At 40.4% G+C, this 22,312-nt stretch overlaps 1 protein-coding gene across 1 annotated transcript in view; it reads right to left on the bottom strand.

Moving 5' to 3' along the window:
* The window catches only part of aplp1 (amyloid beta (A4) precursor-like protein 1), a 31,993-nt gene extending 10,636 nt beyond the window's left edge, over positions 1-21,357 (bottom strand). The window contains 4 exon segments of the mRNA XM_079692384.1: positions 318-447; positions 1,932-1,976; positions 1,978-2,112; positions 21,097-21,357. Coding sequence (XP_079548510.1) covers positions 318-447; positions 1,932-1,976; positions 1,978-2,112; positions 21,097-21,162 — 376 coding nt within the window. The 5' untranslated portion in view covers positions 21,163-21,357.
* Positions 21,358-22,312: the final 955 nt, after the last annotated feature.

Here is a 22,312-nt window from a genome sequence, read left to right as displayed (position 1 = left end):
CCCCTCTGCAATACTGTGGACTTGTTTAGCTGCCTTTCTATTGTTCTAATACTACAGAGGAAAAAATATATCGCTGTTGCATTGATTGAGATGCAAAGGAATATTCATTTTTGTAAAACAATATAAAACCATATTTGGAATTGTTTTGGCCTTTGTTGTAGAGCAGTCAGAGTATGTCGTACCCCTGTCCACATTTTTGCTTCCATTATCCATACTAGTACACAGTCAATCCATCAAAAGTATAAAAGGGAAGTATAGTATAGTATGAATTCCTAGCAGTGACATTATATAACGACAGTGTGGTGTGTTGATCTTACCTAGACAGCGGTAGGGCAGCACTATGAAGGCGTGTGTCTGGCAGTGGCCCCAACCTTTCTTACACCAGGCGGGGATGGTGACAGGTCTTTTTGATTTCTCTATATGGGAGATCGGAAGTGCTGGGTACATCTGGACGTACGGGTACATGCAGAGACCACCAGAGATAGAAACAGATCGATGGATGGACAGAACAGAGGGTTTGAAGACAGGAGGGACAGGAGAATCAGTTAGAAGAGGGGTTGGGGGTTTGGTTGGGAGGGTGGGTATAATGAAAGTAGCAGGAACCGGGGAGAAGAGGGGGGAGAGCACAGTCAGTGGGGAGAACACTAACAAGGGAGAGAGTCATGCAACATTGTCTCTAGATACTTATTGGAAATAAGGGATTTTTATGCTAAATCCTTTATTTCCAGCCATCTTAGACACAGCAAACTGAAATTATTATTTCAATAAACATTCTTCTTCTTTTATTTCCAATTTCCCATGTGACTACTTTCACTTAAAATCAAGGCCAATAATTTAAAACTCATTATGAGCTTTAATAGTGAGAGAAATGATCTGGCACAGAGTCTGAATGCACACTTAAATGCTTTCATCACAAATGTCAAGGAAAACATGGATGCTTTGTGTAAAAGCTATCACAGCTGCATAATGTGTCTGCTAATCGCATTACACTCCATTCAGACCCGTAGCAGCAGTGTCTATTTTGACCTCCAGATGGCGCTTGGTTGCCTTTACCGTTCTACTTCAAATACATATTTTTGAGGGAGGAGTGTGTGGAGAGTAGGTGTAACATTGACTACCTTACAGCACATGTTTAAGAGTACACATATTGGATAACAAGAGGAGGGAAAGTGGATGGCGTTAAAAATGAAATATTGAAATATTCCAACAAGCCACCATCACTTCACTATATATGGTTAAATATATAGAGTAATAGGACAGGTGTTAGAAAAACCAAATTATATATTAATAATATGCAATTGGGATTTAATGCTTCATTCTTTCAACACTTTAGCATCAAATGGACAGTTCACTCTAAATATCTAAAACACATATTTATTCTCTTGTCTGTTGTGCTATTTATACATCTCTATATATTTTTTTTAGTGCGAGTTGACACATGTTGGAGATATCGGCCATAGACAAGTCTGGTTTGTATTCAATATATTGGAACCAAATGGCTTGTGGTGCTTAAAAATTACAACAGAGAGGTCTCTTTTTAGAAATCAATCACAAGCTAGATCCTCTCTTCAACGAATAAATGCACATTTATTTATATAGCGTTATAAGATAGAAAGAAAAAAGTTACTACATTATAGTCATGGTTCCTGGAAATAGACATTGCTGTTAAGTTTCTCAAATATATTCAATGTCACTTTTTGCGCCACAGAGTAAGTGCCATTTATTTGCATTTTACTGAGGAGGAATACATCTCCACGGATCTCCAAAACTCGGCAAATTGCACCTGAACAATCTATATTGTTTGAGAAAAGTCATTTGGATTTGATTTTCTGGGTGAACTGTTTCTTTAAGAGTGATTAGTTTTTTTAAAAAGTCTGTTTTTAGATGCTGTACAGGTTAAAATGATTTATTTGCAAGGTTTAGGACCTTACCTCCTGACAGTAGGACAGGATCTCTCCGGGCTCTTTGAAGCAGCCCCTGCCGGCCCTGAGGGTCCGGCTCCCATTGGCCAGTCTGTAGGTTCATGTGCAGGAGCTGACGGCCGCAAAACATGGCAATCTGTGGCTCAGCGCCTTCTCGGTCTGGCCCGTTCACCTCGGTCATGGCCAAAGCCTAGAGAGCATAGGAAGGAGGGAAGAGAGAGACAAGAGAGTAAAGTTAGAGTTAATATAAACACAATGGCTGATAATACTGTGTTTGAAGCTGATCCAGGGCGGGTAGACCACAGATAATTCCTAAATGCACTCCAGCACTTTCCAACATTAGACCAAAAGTGTAAGCAAGGGTGCAAGACTGAGTGAGGGAAGATCGAAACAGAGTGGTGAGAATGTAGAGGAAGCTAATGCACAGGAGAATTGAATGCACACTGCAAAGCTTTGATAGAATATCGGAGAACATCAAATTCAGAAAAAAGATCTGTAAAAGACAGTGAAGTGAATGAGAAGAAGAGCCAGTAAAAAGCCTGAGTTATTGTCTGGTGGCCTATTCTCCCTGTTGGCTGACAGCAGTGACAGCTGAGGAAAGGAGGAATGATTAAAAGGAAGGTGTATAGCATAAATATACGAGTATATGTAAAATATTGTCTGCCGCCCCTCCTCCAGTGGCCTTCTAGGATGTTGTTATTGATCGTGGGATATGTTGCCTCTGCCTGGGGGAGGGCCCAGGGGACCCCACATAGAGGAAGAAACAGCAGCTAGGGCTGGGAGTCAGGTGTTAATACAAGCTCATTGACCGATGGGCCACTTCACTACATTAACACACAGCACAGAGACAGAGAGAGCCCAGGGAGGAATAAAGGGGGGGGTGGGGTTAGGTACTGTAAGAGTAGGACAAAGCTCTATAAACAGCACAAAGAAGGATCTGCCTTAACAAACAAAGCAGGATTTCAAAAAATGTCACAGCAGCAGGCCCTCAAGAATCATGATAAATGTGGAAAAGTGAATCATGTTCCACTAGATGTCTTATTCATCTTTGGGGCAGATTTGACCTATTACAAACACGTCTGCAAGTAAGTAAAATATTTGTTTTTCTCAGTGCATCATTTGACAGTAATCTTCATGGTGGAGAACATGCCATAATGTTTACGGTCCAAAGCTCCTCAAAAAGACATCCCGTGCCCCGGAGCCTATGTATAGCTCGTATCCTTTCATCTGCACTGACAGACAGATGGACCCACCGACGACAGACAAGACGAGCGACGCTGAACCAATTAGAAGGAAGTTGCCCAAAGGGAAGAAATGGAGGAGATAAAATATGGGAGAGTGGCGCCTGATCAAAGGGAAGCCCTACTTTGGCCGACTGGAGCTTAAGTTTTTGAAGTCCTAATTAAAATTCAAACAGAATAAAATAAATATATAAATCCCTTTGAGTAAACGTACAATAAATATAAAAGGCCCTGAGCAGCCTGTGCATTATAATTACACTAAGAGCAGTTTGTGTTTCTGCATGTCCTAGCAGATTTCTTACAAATTACAGATCTACTTTTCATTACTGCTGACCATTTCCAAAAGCATAGCGGAGTTTTTTACATGATTACATTTCCCTCCTAGGTTTTAGGCTTTTCATTCATTTTAATAGTTTAGATATAAATAAGCAGAGGATTACAAAGTTGCTTAAGACGTGTAATCACAGCCAACATGCTACAGGGTAGATTCAAAGTTGCTCTGCTTTAAATATAGCAAATCATCCAATGCAACAACATTAACTTCTTCCTTTTCTTCCTGTGAATGAATCGTTTGTCCTCTGGGGTTTTGGACAATATTGCTCTTAAAACAATGCTGTTTTGCAGCCAATCTAAATATGGGGCTGTCAGTACTTGCTGACAACTCCAGTGTGATGGATTACCCATCAAGCAAGTTGCTGCTTGTTAGTTAGCTGTAGTTAATCATCAACCAACAGTTAAATAAATGGAAACAATGGCTGCTTCATAAAGTATGGAATAAACATGTTGCAAAAAAATTGCTTAACGGTGCTTTGGAAAAGTGTTGATTTATGATTTGTAGTTTGTTGTCAGCTATTAATGTACATTTAAACTGTTGGTAGTTTCACAGCATGACATTTTATATTTTCCTTTTAAACTAAATGACAGTATTAGTAATTGACAGTGCTAAAATTGATCTTTGTTTAATGGTTAACTTAAGAGTAATATTTGATGAGTACAATATAACAATGCTGAAGCTGCTGTAACAGTCTGTAGCTGCTGAGATAGTGTCTATATAGATATATCTCTCAGGGAAGGTCAGTGCCACAAAGAGAAAAATACTTCCGGATATTTGAGAAGATAACCTGGCAGCTCCCCCTGGTCCAGCTCTCTCATTCCGCCTGCTCTCCACTATACTGCACTTGCAGAAAATCAATGCTGAGCGACTGCAACTGTATCACCACGTTCCCCCAAATCAATAGCAGTCCATCAGGAGCCTAAGGCCTTGACCTCCAGCACACCCAGCCTCCAGACAGATCTGGGAGCAGATTAGATCTCCCTCTTGTGATAACCCCTAATAAGAAATACTGTTTTAAGATGTACGCTTCTTTTCGTCTTTCGTCACTACACATAGCAACACAAATGCATCCCAAAAACATTACTCAGGGGCCGACGTCATAGAGCCGCTCTGTTCTGCTGTGTGAATGCCTCGCAGGGCTTTTGAAGGTGTTTCATTGTACTGTGTCATTATATTCTCACAGCAGTAACAGAAGCTGGCCTCAGCATGAGTCAGCCTTTTTAGTTCAGATTGAGTTTAGATTGTTTAGATAATACTTTTAAAGAAGTATAAGTAGCTGGACAGAAATGTATTTTAGAGTATCGGTATTTGCTTTACGTATATGTCCGACTGTGGACCTCTATTTTGGAAAAATAACACTGACTTGTATAATCAGTTGATTTTACACTAAGGATTTATGGGAACATCTGGCAAGAATGTGCTTGAACACGGGCATGACTCAAGATGCCGGATTTTATTCCAATGAAACTAGTTCTGTTCTTCTCGATCATGATTAGTCACATGGAACCTTATTGAATTACACAAAAACATATATATCTTCTACAATAAAGGCAAGCTTTTGATGCTATAACACAACTCATTTAATTATTTCATTTATTTTTAAGCCCATGATAACCAGTGATTGATATTTTTGTCTAAACAACTCAATGTCCAACCTGAATCCCAGCCAGGACAGAACGCACATTATTTATGTACCAGAGGCCTGTTGTCTGTACAACAAGACAGTGGAGAGGATCTGCCAAGTTGCTAATCTTGTTAAAATGGCAAATTGATCAGTCAGCCAAGAGCAGAGTCAAACTGATAACAACGGTCAATTTGAAAAGAAGGTCCAGAGAGGTTGTGGAGGGGGGCAGGGAATTCAATTTGCAGCTAGGTATGCTATTGCTTACAATACTAATACATCAAAATGTCATGCAGACCAAACACATACAAAACAAATGGTCTCTTGTTTACAACATTTCAAATATGTGCCTTTCTCAGAATTCTGTGAGGTCTTTAGCAGACACATTGCATTAGATACAGATTACATTTACAGACAATAGTCCTCTGTGGTGAAGGATTATGCATCCATTAACTGCTAAAAATAGCCTTTGCTTCAGTGAATGAATCACATTCTCCTGCCTTGATTAAGCTGTTTGGTCCATGTTTTATGCTTACAATTTATAGCTGTAATTCCCTTTGGACTGACTAATATGCAGACACAGATTTGAGTGTCTTGGTGGTGTGCAATTTTCATTTTCATACCAATTCAACTACAGTGTGTAAAGACAGCGGCGGCGTGAGCAGGTTAGGTCTCTCTGAACATTCAGTCTCCATTCAGAGGCACACTGATCCAATTGGCTTCACTATCTGTCAACAATTATGCTTCTCCTCCAGTCCATGTCTCAGTGAGAAAATACTGTAAGTGTACTGAAGCATCTACAGTTCAAGCATTAAGTAGGTGGGTGTGGGCGTGCAGAGGTTGGTAAGGCAGCGCTGTTCAACCATCCTGAGTCTCACATATCATGTATTCATGCTGATGAGGCTGAACAGGCAGACAGCCCAGAAGCCTGACAGCTCCCACTGCAGAGAACACTGCATCGTTAATAACGACCCGGTGATATAAAGCATCGATTGGCTTTCTGCCTTTTTCACCAGGTTCTTCGCCTCCGTTAGCTCTCTTAAAATTCTATTTTACTCTCAACTGCTTCTCCATATCCGCTGCGTACAGACTGTGCTGCTTCACTTTGTTATCTTGTACCTCCACACAATTGCCGTAGCGGAAGGCGCCAAAAGGAAACTAAGGGATGTCCAGAGATTGTGGAAATAAGAAGGATATAATAATGGTTGATAATATGTTTACTATATCACTCTAGTAAATAACGCTGTGCAGCATTCAAAATAAGAGAGACGACAGATTTGATCATCATAAATACTCTTGTCAGCTGGGCTGGGTTTGGGCCAGGGCAGAACATTTACATGTTCCTCCAGCCTCTTCCATCCTGTTCTAATTACATGTTCAGCACCTGTTCCTTCCTTATGTTGCAGGATGACTTCATCCTCTGTAATGATGCAATCTCCTGGCCCTTGCAGGCAAGCCAGAGTGGTAGAGGTGGAGGGGAGGAGCCCACCAATCATTTGTCACCTTTTATAAGCTGCTGCCAGACTGTGCATTGGAGAACCACGCCATAAATGTATCAAAGGCTTCAAGTTGATGCAGAGTCCTTAAGTGCTTGGAGCAGCATGTCTATAGTCACATAGGGGCCTTTGCTATCACTTAAAAGGATATTTTATTCCCTTGCATACCATTGTGATTGATAGTGTTTTGATCCCCTTGTTTTTGAGTTTCATCAATCTATAATTCATTTTTCTATACTTCCTTTGTTATATGATATGCTGTCAATCACCTGAGGTACGTGCCCCCCGTTTAATCTTTCTATCTTTGGGAAACAATTAAACACTTATTTGCTTATTCTTGACTCTCTGGATAGAGATATATGGGAGCTTGCTTGACACCTGATAATTAAGCGACATCAGACCCATGAGAAGCTAATCCCTATTTAGCAACAGGGACCTGGGATATCCCATCTGACCAAAAGACTACATGTAGAGACAATGCAAGCAAACAACCAGACATCACACAACGACACACAAATCCAGGATCTAAGCAGCAAGATTTTACAAACTTCAAATAATTATATTAATAATAATAATAATACATTTATTTTGGGGGGCGCCTTTCATAACACCCAAGGACACCTTACAGGGCATAGGGGCAATAGGGAACAATTAAAACAGTGGATTTAGTGAAGTATCACGCGGGGTAAGACAAGACAAACAACAGGAAATGGACTATAGAAGGACACAAAAGGACACAGGGTACAGTTTGAACAGGTGGGTTTTGAGTTGGGTTTTGAATGTTGTTATGGAATCAGACTGTCGGATGTGTAGTGGCAGGGAGTTCCAGAGTCTGGGAGCCGAGCAGCTGAAAGCTCGAGCACCCATGGTTTTGAGGCGAGAGCTTGTGACGGTGATAAGTCCTATACGGACGAAGAGCGGAGGGTGCGGGAGGGGGTGTACTCCTGAAGGAGGTCGGTGATGTAGATGGGGGCAAGGTTATGGAGAGCTTTATATATGAGTAGAATGTTTTTGTATTCAATACGGTAGCGTACAGGAAGCCAGTGTAGCTGAGTGAGAATGGGGGTGATGTGGTCGGATGAGTTGGTGCAGGTGATGATCCGGGCAGCAGAGTTCCGGATTATTTATAACCTGAACATATTCTATTCTAAATGAGAACAAACACGTTACTGTACTATAACATCATGAGCTTTGTCACTTCCAAAGCCTATTGTGTAGGCTAGGTTAACTGGGGTTACTCGTGATTAGTATTATGGACTGGCACTGGCTGCTTTCCATCACTCGTGTAGAGAACACACCCACGCACAAAATTGGCCTCATCGATGCATAACCCATGAGTGGACGACACACGCATACACACGGACAGAGCTTCCTGAGCACGTCTTTGTGCTTCTCTGCAGCACAGATGGCTAAATAGTGGGTGTCTTCCTGCTCTCCGGGCCCCTCCTTCACTCTTTTTCTATATTCCCTCCCTACGCCTCCTCCCAAGGCCGAGCTGGATCCACCCTAGCTTCCCTATCCTTGACATCCCTCGTCTCCCCCTCCCTCCCTAACAGCTTTCACACAATGCCTGACACTCTGCTGTATGGCCTCTCTCTCTAGGCCAGTGCTAAATGGCCAGAGAGATTTGGGAGCATTCATCATTGTAATCATGTTGGTTAAATTATTCATAGGCTCCATCAGGCCTCTTCCTGGTGTGGCATGTAGTTATTAGAGTAGCAACATTAGTCTGCCAGAATCTCATGGTGCAGTGGGGACAAAGGAGGATAGAGCAGGTTAGCTCAGCACATTGACACTCATTATTATACATCACTGGCTAATGGCTAATTGAAGTCATTACTCTATTCAGAGGAGACCGATGGGCAGAGTGGAAAATATTGCATTGTTCTATAGCTTTCTGTAAACCACAAGCTCGCTGTGAAGTTACTTACTGAATCCTAACTTCAATACTTGATCGCCAACAAAGCTGAAAGTAACAATTATTTCCACAACCGAGTAATTTCTAATTCAATTGTCCATTTGATATCAATACACTTTTTCCAAAAGTACAAGGTGATGTCTTTAAGTGTCTTGTATTATCAGCCCAAATAGATGTTTGACTGATATTATTTGTCCATCAAAAAATGAATAGGTGGAAAAAATATTGCATTTCACTACCGAGGTTTTTGGTTGCAGAGATGTGCTTCTCTAAATCAGCTTCATCAGTCCAGATTACAGCGGTCCGCCTCCAGCTGGGCACCCTGGGAGCAGATGGCCCCATAATCACCTGGGTTCATCTAGGTCTGAAACAGCAGCCAACACCAGCTCCCAATATTGGATTTCATTTCAAGTTTAGCTTAAAATACACAACATGTCAGGTGGCATCACTGCAGGAGACTTCATGGATCTAGAGGCCGTCAGTGTCAACCATGTCATGATTGTGGTTGTTTAGGATCATGTTTATACAGTGAAGCCCGCATCTTTCGACCTAGCACTGAACAGGCTGCTGCGGCTGGGGATTAAGAAAGGGACTGAATTCTGCAAAGGTCGCTATATCCTCCTGGAATCACATGACCTTAGTGAGATACCGATTTCCCTGATGTACGATATCAGTGTGAGACTCAACAAAAGCCAAATACCCTCACAGGCAGAGTTCACCTTTCCCAGCTGGGAGCCATGACTCATGATAAGTATCATGTTCAAACACATCCTGCTTCTCTCTTCCCTTTTCTTTCTTTACAGTACAATCCATGACACACGCACCTGCATTTTACTCCCATTGTGAAAGCAATTATTGTTACAGAAATATTTCCTGTTAGCATTTTTTTTTAAACATCCTGCCTTTCAGCAGTATCCGTTGAAAAACAGAAATGTCCAATGGATTCAGAATAAGAGAGCAGAAAACTCCCACATGGCAACATTGATGGCATGCGTGGTGTTCCCAGTTTTATGGAAAGGCTGTATTTAGGATTGTGATACTTGTGTTGCATAAAAGAGGCTGAACTTATAAAGATGGCTTACGCTTTGTTCCACCCACATTTCAACATGCTTCTTCTGAGTCACCATAATGACGCCCCACTACATGTTTTTCTCCAGAAAGGACAAAAACACAAAGCATAGAACATAGTTTGTCATGTTCACAATGCTCTCTATGCCACTGCCTCCTGGAGATATGTGGGAGACAAACAACTATGTAGTAATAATGTCTCAAATCCACCAGAAAAAACAGTCAGTCCAGATTCCAGAGAGCTTTGTCAACACAGCAAAACTGATATTTTTTTCATCTTCGGGTAACATTGTTGATTTCTGCTGTTACATAACACAGCCAAACCTCCTTCACAGTTAAGCAACGTATCATGGGAGTGCCAACATGTTAAAGCCAGACACAGTGAGCCTGCAGATATGATTTCAAGCTGAAGAGCTACCTCAGGGGATTGAAGGAATCAAAGGCTTAGCGGAGATTTGAGCACTGCAGGTCCGTCTGAAACATCCTAATGTCAACACAATTGCCACTAAATCAGGGATTTTCTGAAGGCAGATTGAGATTGACACAATGCAAACAAGCTCTCCAAATCTGTATTTAACCGGTAAATACGTGCAAAAGGCTCAAATCGGGGACTGAAAAGTTAAAATCAGCCATTGCATGTTGTGTATTATTGAATACTAATTTAATTATTTCACACAGGCTGTTTTTTTTTTTTTCCTCCCACATAGTTTAAAACCTCTCTTGTGATAAGCAAAACAGCATATTTGAATTATTTAAAAGAATGCATAAAATATCAAAAGCTTGAACCACAACAGAAGAAGAGGTCGGATAGTGCTTGTTTTCAATGTTATGAAAACCTGTCCCCCATTCATGACAGACTGGCTTTGAGTTTGAATCTCTTGGTAATCCACTCAAATCCTGAATTAAGCAGGTTAATGGAGATTAGGAAGTAACACGATTTCCAATTTTAGTCCGATATACAGATGATAAATGTATTCATAGAGTATGGTTTTAGAAAAGTGTGTATTTTTCTTGCAGGTGGATACGCGACTGGAGGTCTTTAAGCGATAACACAATGCCCTTGAGCATGTTTTAAGTAGATTAAGGGAATCAAGAAGCCTAAACGAGGGCATGTTTAGGTTGAAAGACTGTAATAATTGATCCACTTAAAGACAGACTGTCTTTCTGCGGTCTCCCTGACAAACAGCAGGCAGCCAGCATCAGTTAGATCTGAAGCATTGTCTTGTTTTCTTCTTATCTCACACTCCGGGCTTTGCTGCCTCTCAAGCCCCTCACGCTGCCTTTGACTTTTGTATTTGCAGCCAATCTGTACTGCAGTCTATTTTCCTGGGTATTCTTCTTAAGATCCGCTCGTCATCTCTACCCCAGTTCAACGTGTACTTACCTGTCACTTCTTGTGCTTCTCGAGAACTGCACATAGTTCATGAATGTACTCTCTGTAGATCTGTTGCATCTTGTGCTTGTTAAAACATGTAAAGGAATCTGCCAATACAGTGAAGTTTAATGATCAGTAATAACGGTTTGGAGATCATCTGGCAGGAAGGCAAATTAAACACAATGCATTACTTTGGATTTTCAATCTCTAAGGTAATTTTTGTTCAATTGTCTTTCAAGTTCATATTCTTTTGGCCATGGAAACATTTCATCCATATGACTAAGGACCTCTACAAATTACTTTTGTTAAAAAGAAAGTATTGTTGTTACTTGTGGTGAATAATTTACATACAAATGGCATTTTTGTGGGTGAAGTATTCCTCTAATAGCACAAATATGTAAAGTAGGAACTCTTAATATGTACAGTTTCTGCTTTGGGGGTGTTCTATACCTTTTTATTAAAACAGTATAATTGAGTCTTTTAAATAGAAGTTTGTACAATAATGAAAATGGTGCAGAACTGAATGTACATAAATAAAACAAACAGAAGATGAAGCAATGTATTGAAGGGGTCGGGAGGAGGCGGAACTGAAGATGGGGGTTAAAACATTCATATATTTATTTATTTCTGTCTTTGATTTATGCATGAATATACAATTCTGATCACATCATGCCAGCTCCTCTGGGAGCGTGTCTAGCAGATGCATCGTATGGAAATCAGGCTCTGAGGTTATATATACACAAATGTGTGAGCCTCACAAAGAGAATGGGAGATAGATGCAGAGGGCTGTGTGGTTGTGTGTATTTATTTGTATTATTCTATGTATTTTTTTAGATGGGAATGTGACCAGAAAGCTAATAGAAATAATTGATCTTTGAATTGTGGTAGAGACCCAAGATCCATACCACATGTAACATTTAACCTCACAGGTTAAATGTTCACAGCTTTAATTCAGAGGCATGTGGTATAGCCACAGTTGGAACAAACTGGGCTTTAACTCCAAGTGAGAGGTTAAATATACACCATCACTGATAAAAAGAGCCCAGCATGGCTAGCTTTAGCCCAACAAACTGCAAAAGACATATTGAAGGGACAACCTCTTCCTCTTAGCCGTATGTTGCCCTGCGCAGCATCTTTGGCTACTGTTCATGGTAATGAGGTGCTCTGTTACTGAACAGCAGGATGAAAGCATTTTACCCTGGGGCCTGCTGGGACCAGCTTGTACAAAGCAAAGGGAAGGAAAGAAAAATCAAAGTTATGCTCACAAACTTGATGACAGAGTTAGCGACGCGGCTGACGTCACTCTCCCACGTTTAACATCAGCCTCCGCTCACATGGCGAGCTGTTTCACATGTTCCCATCCAACCCTGGAAACACACTTTTTTGTAGCCATCTCCTCTACTCTCAGCATCACTTGGCCACTGTGGATGGTTTCCATGGTAACACCACCCACAGGAGCCGGCTACCTTCCCTGTTACCGTAGCAACTAGTTCCCTACAGAATTTCAAGCATGTCACTCAGTCTCTCTCACTCCTGCTCGTTATCGGTCAGCCTCTCTGTCGCTCTCTCTGTCTCTTAAACGACTCCCAACATGTTTATTTGGACTTTCTTTCCTGGGCAGGACTCTAAACTCTGGCTTAATGGTTTGTTAGCTTAATCGCTGTCTGTTGGTTGTTTACATTCCACTTAAATTACTTGCAATACTGGGAACTGCTGAGCTGTGCTCATTGAGATAAGAGCAGACTAAAACTTAAATGTTTCCACTATAGTGTTGGGAATAATGTCTAATAGAATAATTAATTGAATCATTGATAATATCATCTGTATATAAACAAGAATAGAGTGAAGAAAGTTGAAGAGAGTGTAATTATAGCTGTGCAAAGGCATAACAAAAACTTAGATTAGATAATGGATAAGCAGCCAGAAGAACTGATGGAAAATGGAGAAACAGCAAGAAAATGAATTATCATCCATACTGGTTTATCTCGACACCCCTTCAAACTATTTGGTAAACAATTAATAATAAAAGCCATTCACCATTACAAATGTAAAAGGGGTTGCCTCTGTTTCATATTAACTCAATATCTTTGGGTTGTACTGAATTTCAGACATATCAGAAATATTTTATTAATAGATATTTTCTTAGATTAAAGAAATCTACCGATTTATCATTTGAAAGACAGCCACATGTAATATCTATATGTGTTGTATAATATATTGATGGTTTTAACGATGTATGCAATATTCAACATTTACTGGTAAAGTATATTACTACCCTATTAGTGACACCATTATATTGTATTTTTTTTTTCAATTACCCCACTCGTAATTAATCACAATGTGATGACTCAGTAGATGACTTAACGATTCGTCACATTCTTCTGATTCGTCTGCTTTAGAGACAAACAACAGATCATCCTTACACTAGTTTTAATTATCGATTTGGAAGACTTCTTTTAGGTGTTCTCATAACCACTCCTAAAAACATTTGATATGTGCAAATTAGAATGATCTGATTATCAGTTAAATAAAGACTAACATGATAAATCACCTCACATACAGTTTGATAAATCCACTGACGAGGAATAACAATGCAAACTGAGATCATGCCAGGCGGACATGTCCTGTCTTGCTTTCTCAGTGTTATTTTAGACCGGGCCACTCTTGTGAGATAATGAGTGCTGGCTGTGCAGTCTGCGAGTCTGTGCTGCAGAATCACTCAGTAGATTAAATATTAGTGTTATCTCATTTCCTAAAGCCATGAAGTCTCAGCAGAGCGTCCAACTGAAGGGAAAATGGTTTAATCATTGAGACAATCTGTACAAAAGACCCCACACTGAGGGCCTACAACCTCCATTTGTGTTTTCCCCTTTTATTACAATCTTTTCACCACCGGACTTGTGCGAGGAATCACATTTTTCAGGCGAGTTTGGGTGAGCATTGATAACCAGCACAGCTTGGCCTTGACGAGCATGATGACCCTGAGCTGAGAAAAGAGTGGAATACTATCTGTCTGTCTCCATCACTGAATCGTATTGTGATGAACAACAGGAGCGGCCACACCTGAGTCTCATCATCTATAGCAGCCTGTTTGTTTACAGTAGGCAAGCCTTCTGTGTATTCTGTATGGAATGGAGGCAGGGTCAGTTGCAGGAAGCCTTGGAGAATCTAAGCTTGCTGAATACACAGCATCGAGTCAAATGCTATGGGAACACTTTATCTCAGGGGAAGAGGAGGGTATATTTGAGACTCTGCAATAAATAACCATCCTAATATACATTAGCACTGGCAAATAAACAACAGCTGGGAAATATCTTGGTTGTAAATCTTGATTAAATATTAATATAACATAAAAAGCCCTAGTACTGGTTATCAATCCAATACTAAGCTAACTTTACTGCTTACACATACACCTCACATACAATAGCTGAATGCAACAAGTTCACACCAGTTGTCTGGGGATTGTCAAAAAGCATTATAGGACATTTATTTAATCACTAGAAGATTTTATAGAATGTATTATTAGAAAATTGGTACAACCAAATTGCCAATATCAGTGAATTCTCACAAAAAACAAAAATGCCCACTGTATTGTCTTCGTTCATATTGTAGGAATATCTTATATTAAACCCCTTCCGTTCGAGTGTCCTAGTAAGGTGTAGGGACAATAGAGAACCAGCATGTGCCGATAAAGACAGACAGTCAGTCAGACGTATAAACATTTCAAGAATGAAGAAAACAAATGCAAGAGAAGCAAAGTGCAGAATAAAAATAAATTTAAAAAAGGGTGAGTTTGAAGCATCAATTATTCAAGGACTATCTGTAAGCATACACAAGGAAAGTGAAAATATGTCACTGGCCACTGAAAGCTGCTGAGGCAGATGGAGGGGCAGTGTCTGGGAGAGTGGGGAGGGGGGGGGGAAGGGAGTGCCTTTGGGATGAGGCAGGGGCGGCTGGGGCAGAGACGGGGAGGAGGGGGGAGGTGGGGGGGCTGCAGCAAGGCGGAGACACGGGTGGGGATTTTTTTCTTTGTGTTCTGTAGAGCAAGGGTGGGGAGTAGACCTGGAGGGTGGGTACAATAACAATGGGATGGGGGGTTACAAAAAATAAAACAGGTAGTATCAAGAGGAAGGATTGGCAGAGCGTTGAGAGGGTGCGTGACAAGTGCTAAAGCCCCGTTGACAAGCGAGAGCCCAGACCTTTCCACGGCGTTCAATAATTGATGCGGCTTCTGCAACGTGCCATCTTTATAAAGCAGCTAGTCTGTGGGAAATGTGCCTGTATTTCTGAGTAATACCACTGTACGTTTGTGAATTAGTGTCTTAGAAAAGTGTGTTGAGTCCTTCCAATAGGAGTGTTTTTTTATGCGTGTGCAAATTATTGTGGAATGAAAGGGCCAAAATAGAATATATATTTCCCTCCATAGCAGCTCACAATGTTTCCCTGTAGACTGTAAATCCTGGCTGGATCAGTCTCCGTGGGCCTCGACAATTCCTTACTCCCTTAAAACCTGCAGCCACGAATGTTAAGGAAATTAGATTTTTTTTTTGCAGTCCCACTTCAATAAAACTCCAGTCTGGCCACAGGGTTTTTTCTTGAATCTACCTTCGCCCCCACACTCCCTCGTCTCATTTGAAGGCCACCTGTGAATACATGTACATGACAGAGATGGATCTCTCTGCTCTCCCAGCTGCCCGAGCTCAGCAGCTATAGGGCTGGGTTCCTCCATTAGCATGCACTCCACCCTGCAGCCCACATTACATTCTACATGCTCTACATCACTTAGACACTCTCCATCCTCCCTCACCCTCTCCGTTTTCTCAAATCATTTGCCGTGCCAGGGCAATCCCCGCTCTCTCCCTCTCTCCATCTCAACCAGCCCTAAATCTGTTTCACTGCACTCTCTCTTTTGCCTCCTGAACATGGACGACAAGTGTTATCACCACACTGCAGATGTTTTTGAAGGGGGCTGCTCTGAAACCTCCCACTGGCTGCGGCAGGACTAAACATCTCGCTTCGCCTTGGCATTAAACTTTTCTGCAGAAATCCAACCCATTAGGCTTACTGAGGCGTGTGTGCAGGATGTGAAGACCTTGGGCTGTAGTGGTATCTCTGCCCTGCATACTCTGGAGGAAAGCCACAGCTGGATGTAATCAGGACGGTATGCTAGTTTCTCAACCCCTCAAGGTGACACTGAGCAAACTCATGACATTCGCAAACACACACAGAAAACACCTGTAAATCCACACAGTCCCTAGGCTTCAGCTTTTACAAGCAATTGAGATTTCATCTGCAAGTACTCAATTCCAGAAAAGGTCCCATCTACATGTATTTCATATGTGACATTCAGTAAGAATGATGAAAGGTTGTGAAGCTTTGGGAAGTTATTTTTGAATGCTTATATAACCTAGAAAACAGCCATGTGATTTGGAAAAACATAACAATTAACTCATCAAATGCAGTGCATCCGGTTATGCATGACAGGTTATAAAGATGGCACAAAGAGGTGAGCGTTGCAATCAAACATTATTAAATGCTGAATTGGGAATTACTCTCTTTCCAGCTGAGACCTATCATTTGAAATGTTGCAGAAAGGCCAGGAGACAAGATGAAAATCGTCTCAACCACGATTTGGCAGAGCTTTCCTGAATCTAGGGAGGAGCTGTGCAAATATGCAATTAATGTTAAAGTTATTTTCAGCAATAAAGCTGGAAGAACTCCCAGCCTGGAGATACACATTCATTCACAATCTAAAAAGACAAGAAGTGATAATAGACATTTAAAAAACCCTATGACCTTTTGAAGCACGCAGCACAAGGCACTGTTTCAATGTTTCTGATTGGAAGAATGGCCAACATGGCGCATTCATTTCTTTCATTAGACTGTCACCTCTACTAAAAGCTCAATGCAAGGGCACTTTTACCTCTGTCCTTTCCTAAAAACACTATCTCTTAAAATATTATTAAGCAACAAAAATACCTGGAATACGTTGTAGTTTAAGCATGTGGTTACATTTGCAAACTAAAAACTGCTTCGTTAGATTAAGGAAAAGATAAGGATTGGACTTTAAATAAGTATGTGTTGCAACATTAAATTACATATATGAATTCAGTACATAATTGACTTGCCGTGGGTTAATACATTAATATATAAGTTAAAATAAGTGTAAGTAAGGGAACACAAGCGGTCTTCTTGGTGAAAATCAGTTTTTTTTGGATACTTTTTCCACCCAGCCTCTTCCATATCACGTATTTGTGATACTTCATAAGCAAACCAAAAAATAAAACTTCAGGTACACAACATATGTAATTCAGAAGAAACAGTTTTTCCCTCTAAACATATTTGACAATGCAGCTCACTGTATGGGAGTGAAATGTTTAGGAGACCCGGCTGTTCCTCAGGTACAGAGTAGCTCTCATTTCAAGAGGACCTGCAGGATTAAATCCAGGTGTTAAAAGTGTGCTGCACTTCCAAAACCTTGGAAAGGAAGTCAGACACGGGAACAGGGGTAAAACATGTGATACAACAAAACGGTACGTTTTATGCCCACTGGCACACGGATATAGTAGAGAATAGCAAGCGCACGGAAATCCATTAGTGGAACCTGATTATCTCTTGGCTCTAAAATTAATTAAGTGAGTGTAGGGCAGAGTGTGTGTGTGTGTGTGTGTGTTTGTGTGTTTGAAAGAGGGAGAGAAAGAGAGAGAGAGAGATCTGGTTATCCTTATCTTTTTCCTTGTTTTTTTTCCAACAAATCGTCTTGTGTTACTGCATAGAGAGGCAGATGGGGGTGGGAGGTGCATGGATCTGAATAGCTGTATTCCAGCACGAGGCCTGATATTGCTGTTTGGGAGGAGCTGCAACTTTATGACTCATCATTTTTATTTTAATCTCTAGCCGTACTTTAAATCTGCTTCCTATCCTTCCGCTGTTTCCTTCCATTTTCTCTCCCTCCCTTTATGTTTCATACACTCCCAGATTTCTGTATTTCCTGAAACCTGTAGGTACGGTGGGATTTTCCGAGAGTGCCACCAATCTTTTTCTGAAGCCTCTCTGGAGCCGAGTGCTCGTGCTCAGGTTCATGCTGCATTCATTTATCTTGATAAATACAGAACTTGATGAAAAAGCTGAGCACGTGTGGAGTCTTTAGTCTCACATTCCTTTTATCACATCCGGCTACACCAAACACAATCTTTATATGAAGCTTTCATAGATCAGGTTTTCCTTTGTGGTGGTTTTTCTGTAGCTAAATCTCACAAGCTGCAGTCTGGTATTTTGACAAGTGAGAACTCTCATTGCCATAGTTATTCCCCAATGTTTGTAATCTTAAAGAGAGCGCCTGGGTGGTCTGACAAAACATATCCCAGGGTGATACGATTGTTTAGCTTTGTGCTTTATGATAATACGTATTTGAAACTGTTAGTAGAACCATTGCCGCAGTAGCTGTTTCGTCAATATCTCCAATTGTATGAGAGCAGTATAGCAAATGTTGCAAATCATTGACCAGGACATCTAAATGATAATATCAGATTTGTTTAAATTCATGTTGCATCAATCCAAGATGTACTTGGAGTGATAGAATATTTAATTCCCTCCTCATAAAAAAATACGTTTCTGTGAGGTAATGTGATTACATTGATATTCCGGGAAACATTTTAAGTAATCATGACAAGATTGCTTAATATTGGTAAAATTTCATTATATATCATTCAGTAATAAGCAAGCAATGTAATTAGCAACCATTTTGAAAGTCAATTAGTCATTCAAGTAAAATATATTTGAAGCAAACACTCTTGTTTTCCTTATTTGCTCTGATAGGAAACTGAATACCTTTAGGGATGGGAGTGTTGGTTGCACCAAACAATATTCCTGAATATGTCAACTCATGCTTTAGGAAAATGTTATCAATGCTCATCAAAATATCTAAGTTTAATGAATAAAAAAGCTAGCCACAAAGGCCTGATTTTTGGACAAACCCAGAAGATTAAATGTCTGGTAAATCTAGGTACTTCTAATCCATGCGAAAAAATCATGGGGAGAATGGCATTTTACAAAAATGTTATCAAGATCCGAGTATATGTTACATCACCTACCCATATAATATTGTATGCATCACAATCATAATGTGATTAAAACGGTACATTGCCTACTCCTATTAAATATGAAAGAGCACATGTGACCCATAAAAAACCTGCTGGCACACACAACCCAAAAAAGTTAATACAATGTTCTATGCTCCATGCATGTCAGACTTCATGATGTAGAAATGTACAGGCTGCCTAAAAAGGTGGTTGTCATATTTTCACGCTTGACCTTTAGTATCATGTCAATTATCTAAATGCTCTTGGGGCTGTGACAAGTAAAAATACTGGCAGCTGACACACCTAGGAAGCCCAAATAGGACTTGAGTGACATATGTGACAACTTAGCATCAATGTGTCCAACCAATCAGAACACAGTATGATGCTTGATATGTATTTCAGTTAATAAATGATCATGGCTTTATAATTCAGAACACTGAATGGAAGTGTAATTTGATTATATTCTGATTATCCCAGTGCACTGACACATATAAATGTAACACTATTAAAGAGAGATCAAAACAAATGTATCCGATTTGCACATTTCCATCTGAATAAATGTTGAGTAAATTAGGGGAGGCTGACAGTTTTATTGGGGCTAATACCACAGTGTAATCCAGCCAGCCAACCCTCTCAGAGTAATCTTCAATGTAAACCTTCATGGGCAGGTCTCCTTGTATGAAGCTAAAGCCTGTTCCTCAGCATAGCAGTAATCCCACTAAGGCTCTTAGAGAAGTGAAATTATTTCAAAATGAAAGGAGAGGCTTTATGAGTGTTGCAGAATCACTGTGGAAGATGGCTAATAAATAAACATCTCACAAATCCTCTTAGGAACTTGGGCAGACTCTGAACCAACAGACAGGATGCTCAGTTATCTACCTCTGACTGTAGCTTCATTCACTCTTAATTTCCAGGTGGAAAAGTATGTCTGACCTGAACCACAGCTCCAGCTGGGACATCATGACTCATCCTCCCCCCCTCCCTCCCCCATACCATTCACACTCACCTCCAAATACCACCCTGTTTCTACACACAAATGTCCATGCTCCAACCTGAATTAATGCCTCAGGTCCATCACAGGAATGAGATGATGGGTGATGGAGTAGTTATTGAAAATGAAAGGTCATCAAACTGCGTGTCTGCTGATAAGACAGTGGAAAGGTGGAAGCAGCTGTCGTTCTCTAACAGAGACTTTCACTATCTCCTCTCTACATATTGATGGAGACAGATGCAAATAGAATGACTCCACATCTCTCACTAGAATACTCTGTATTGCACTCTATGTCCAATGATATATCAATGTCACCCCCTCTTCGATGATCAGTTTATTCGGATATTTAGAAATAGAGGTAGGCCTTTATGAAAGAACATGATCCACCGAAAATCTAAGAACACTTTTTTCTTATCTATTCAGTGATTTGCCATCAAAACCAAAAATGTAACACAGAAAAGCAATTGAATATGCATGACTCCATCCTGCTGAAGAGCTGCACCACTCCTCTAAAAAGGACGGATGCAAGCTGATTCCTTTCTCTCTGACAAGGCCAGATGGGACGCAATGAGATGGGATTTGATTTCCATCCTTCCAAACAGAAAAGCCTGAGTGACATTTTTTCCATATCTGATACAGGCCCCGACTTGACGCAGCAAACCGAATACACTGTAAACCACATCTTCATAAAGCCTTTTATATTTACGACCTGAATTCCGGCTATCATTTATATTTTACTGCAGCATTTGCATTTGTAAATCCTCTCTCTATCACTGCCTTTTGGTGGACGTTGCGTGCCATTACTCTTGTTGACATAGGACAGAGCCAGAGGATGCATTTACAAATTAAACATGCCCTAGATTGATAAGGGTGCGTGTCAGCAATAAGGAGATAGAGGCAGCTGTAGCCTATGCTTTGCATGTGTAATGGCGACATTAACTATGATAACGCATCATTTTATAAAAAAAGTCACATCGACATTCAGCTTAACAGAAGGCAAGATTACATTGTGCCATTGGTACAAATGGTTCAGATTGTGTTGCTCTTACCTCGACGTTGTCCAGCACGCAGTAGGACAATACAGCCATTAATATTGGTATTGCGGTATGTCCCATTTTCTCGCCTTCTTTTATATTTGTTATAACGAAGTTAAATGTTAAATAACTGCCTCCACCATAAGCTGTCTGGTTACATCAGCTGAAGTGATGGACACTGCGTTCGTCGGGCGCCTTCCTGCGATATCTCCTGCGTCTGCGTCCTGCTCACTCTCGCCAACGGGTTCTCCAATGGCAGCCTGGGATATTATGAGGATGAAGCCTGACAGAACCAAGCCCTCTTTCTGCGGGTATTTATCACAGAGTTTACTTATGGTGTCCTCACGGTGGCTTGGTAAAGGGGGACATCTGGTGGTGTATGTGAAGACTGCACAGAATTACAGCGTCAGTTTGAGGGAAGATCCACCTGAAAATAGAATACCAATAGACATTACTGACAGTTTTAATGTGTGGGTTTACATATAACATTAACAGCAAGCAGACTTACTGTAGGAAGACCTCATCCAAGAGGTTTCATTCAAAAATGCTCCTCAAGTAAAAGTACAAAAGCATTGGAATACAAATATAGGCTACTTCTACAAACAGTAAAAGTAGCCTACTCAATATGTAGATTGGCCCATTTCCAAATAATGTTAGGCTACATGTTTTTATTATACTTATTGTATGCATTAAAGTGTTTATCACAGCTGGTAAAGGTGCAGCTAGTTTTAATGACTTTGTATACTGCAGCGTAGCTTGTGAATTTACTCCAGGTGGAACTAATGAGTTGATTATATTTCACATCATTAATCTAAATCTGCAAAGTAACTAAAGATATTAAATAAATGTAGTGGTCTAAAAGTAAACCATTTACCTTATTTTTTGTCTGATATAGTTTCCATACAAAAAGTTTGAATGAGGTTATTTAAAAAAAAAAAAAAACACGCCTTCATTCTTATAAAAAAAACTAAAATGTATGAATAATCAAAAAGAAATTCCTACAAAGTTAACACCTTGAATAAATAAATATAATATAATTTATAAAATGCGTATACATGGTCACACAGTGGTTACAGCTAGGAAACGAAGCAAACTGTTACTTAAAATTGCATCCAAAAACCCGTCCACATCATCCCCCATAATGATCTTAAGGTTACACATTTTTTAGGCATATTGGGATTGATTATTGCTCTGTGATGTAGTCTAGGCCTATACACGCCTTATGTTTATG

This window comes from Notothenia rossii (assembly GCF_949606895.1).
Source record: "Notothenia rossii genome assembly, chromosome: 7".
NCBI lineage: Eukaryota > Metazoa > Chordata > Actinopteri > Perciformes > Nototheniidae > Notothenia > Notothenia rossii.
This window is presented reverse-complemented; position numbering and strand designations above follow the sequence as displayed.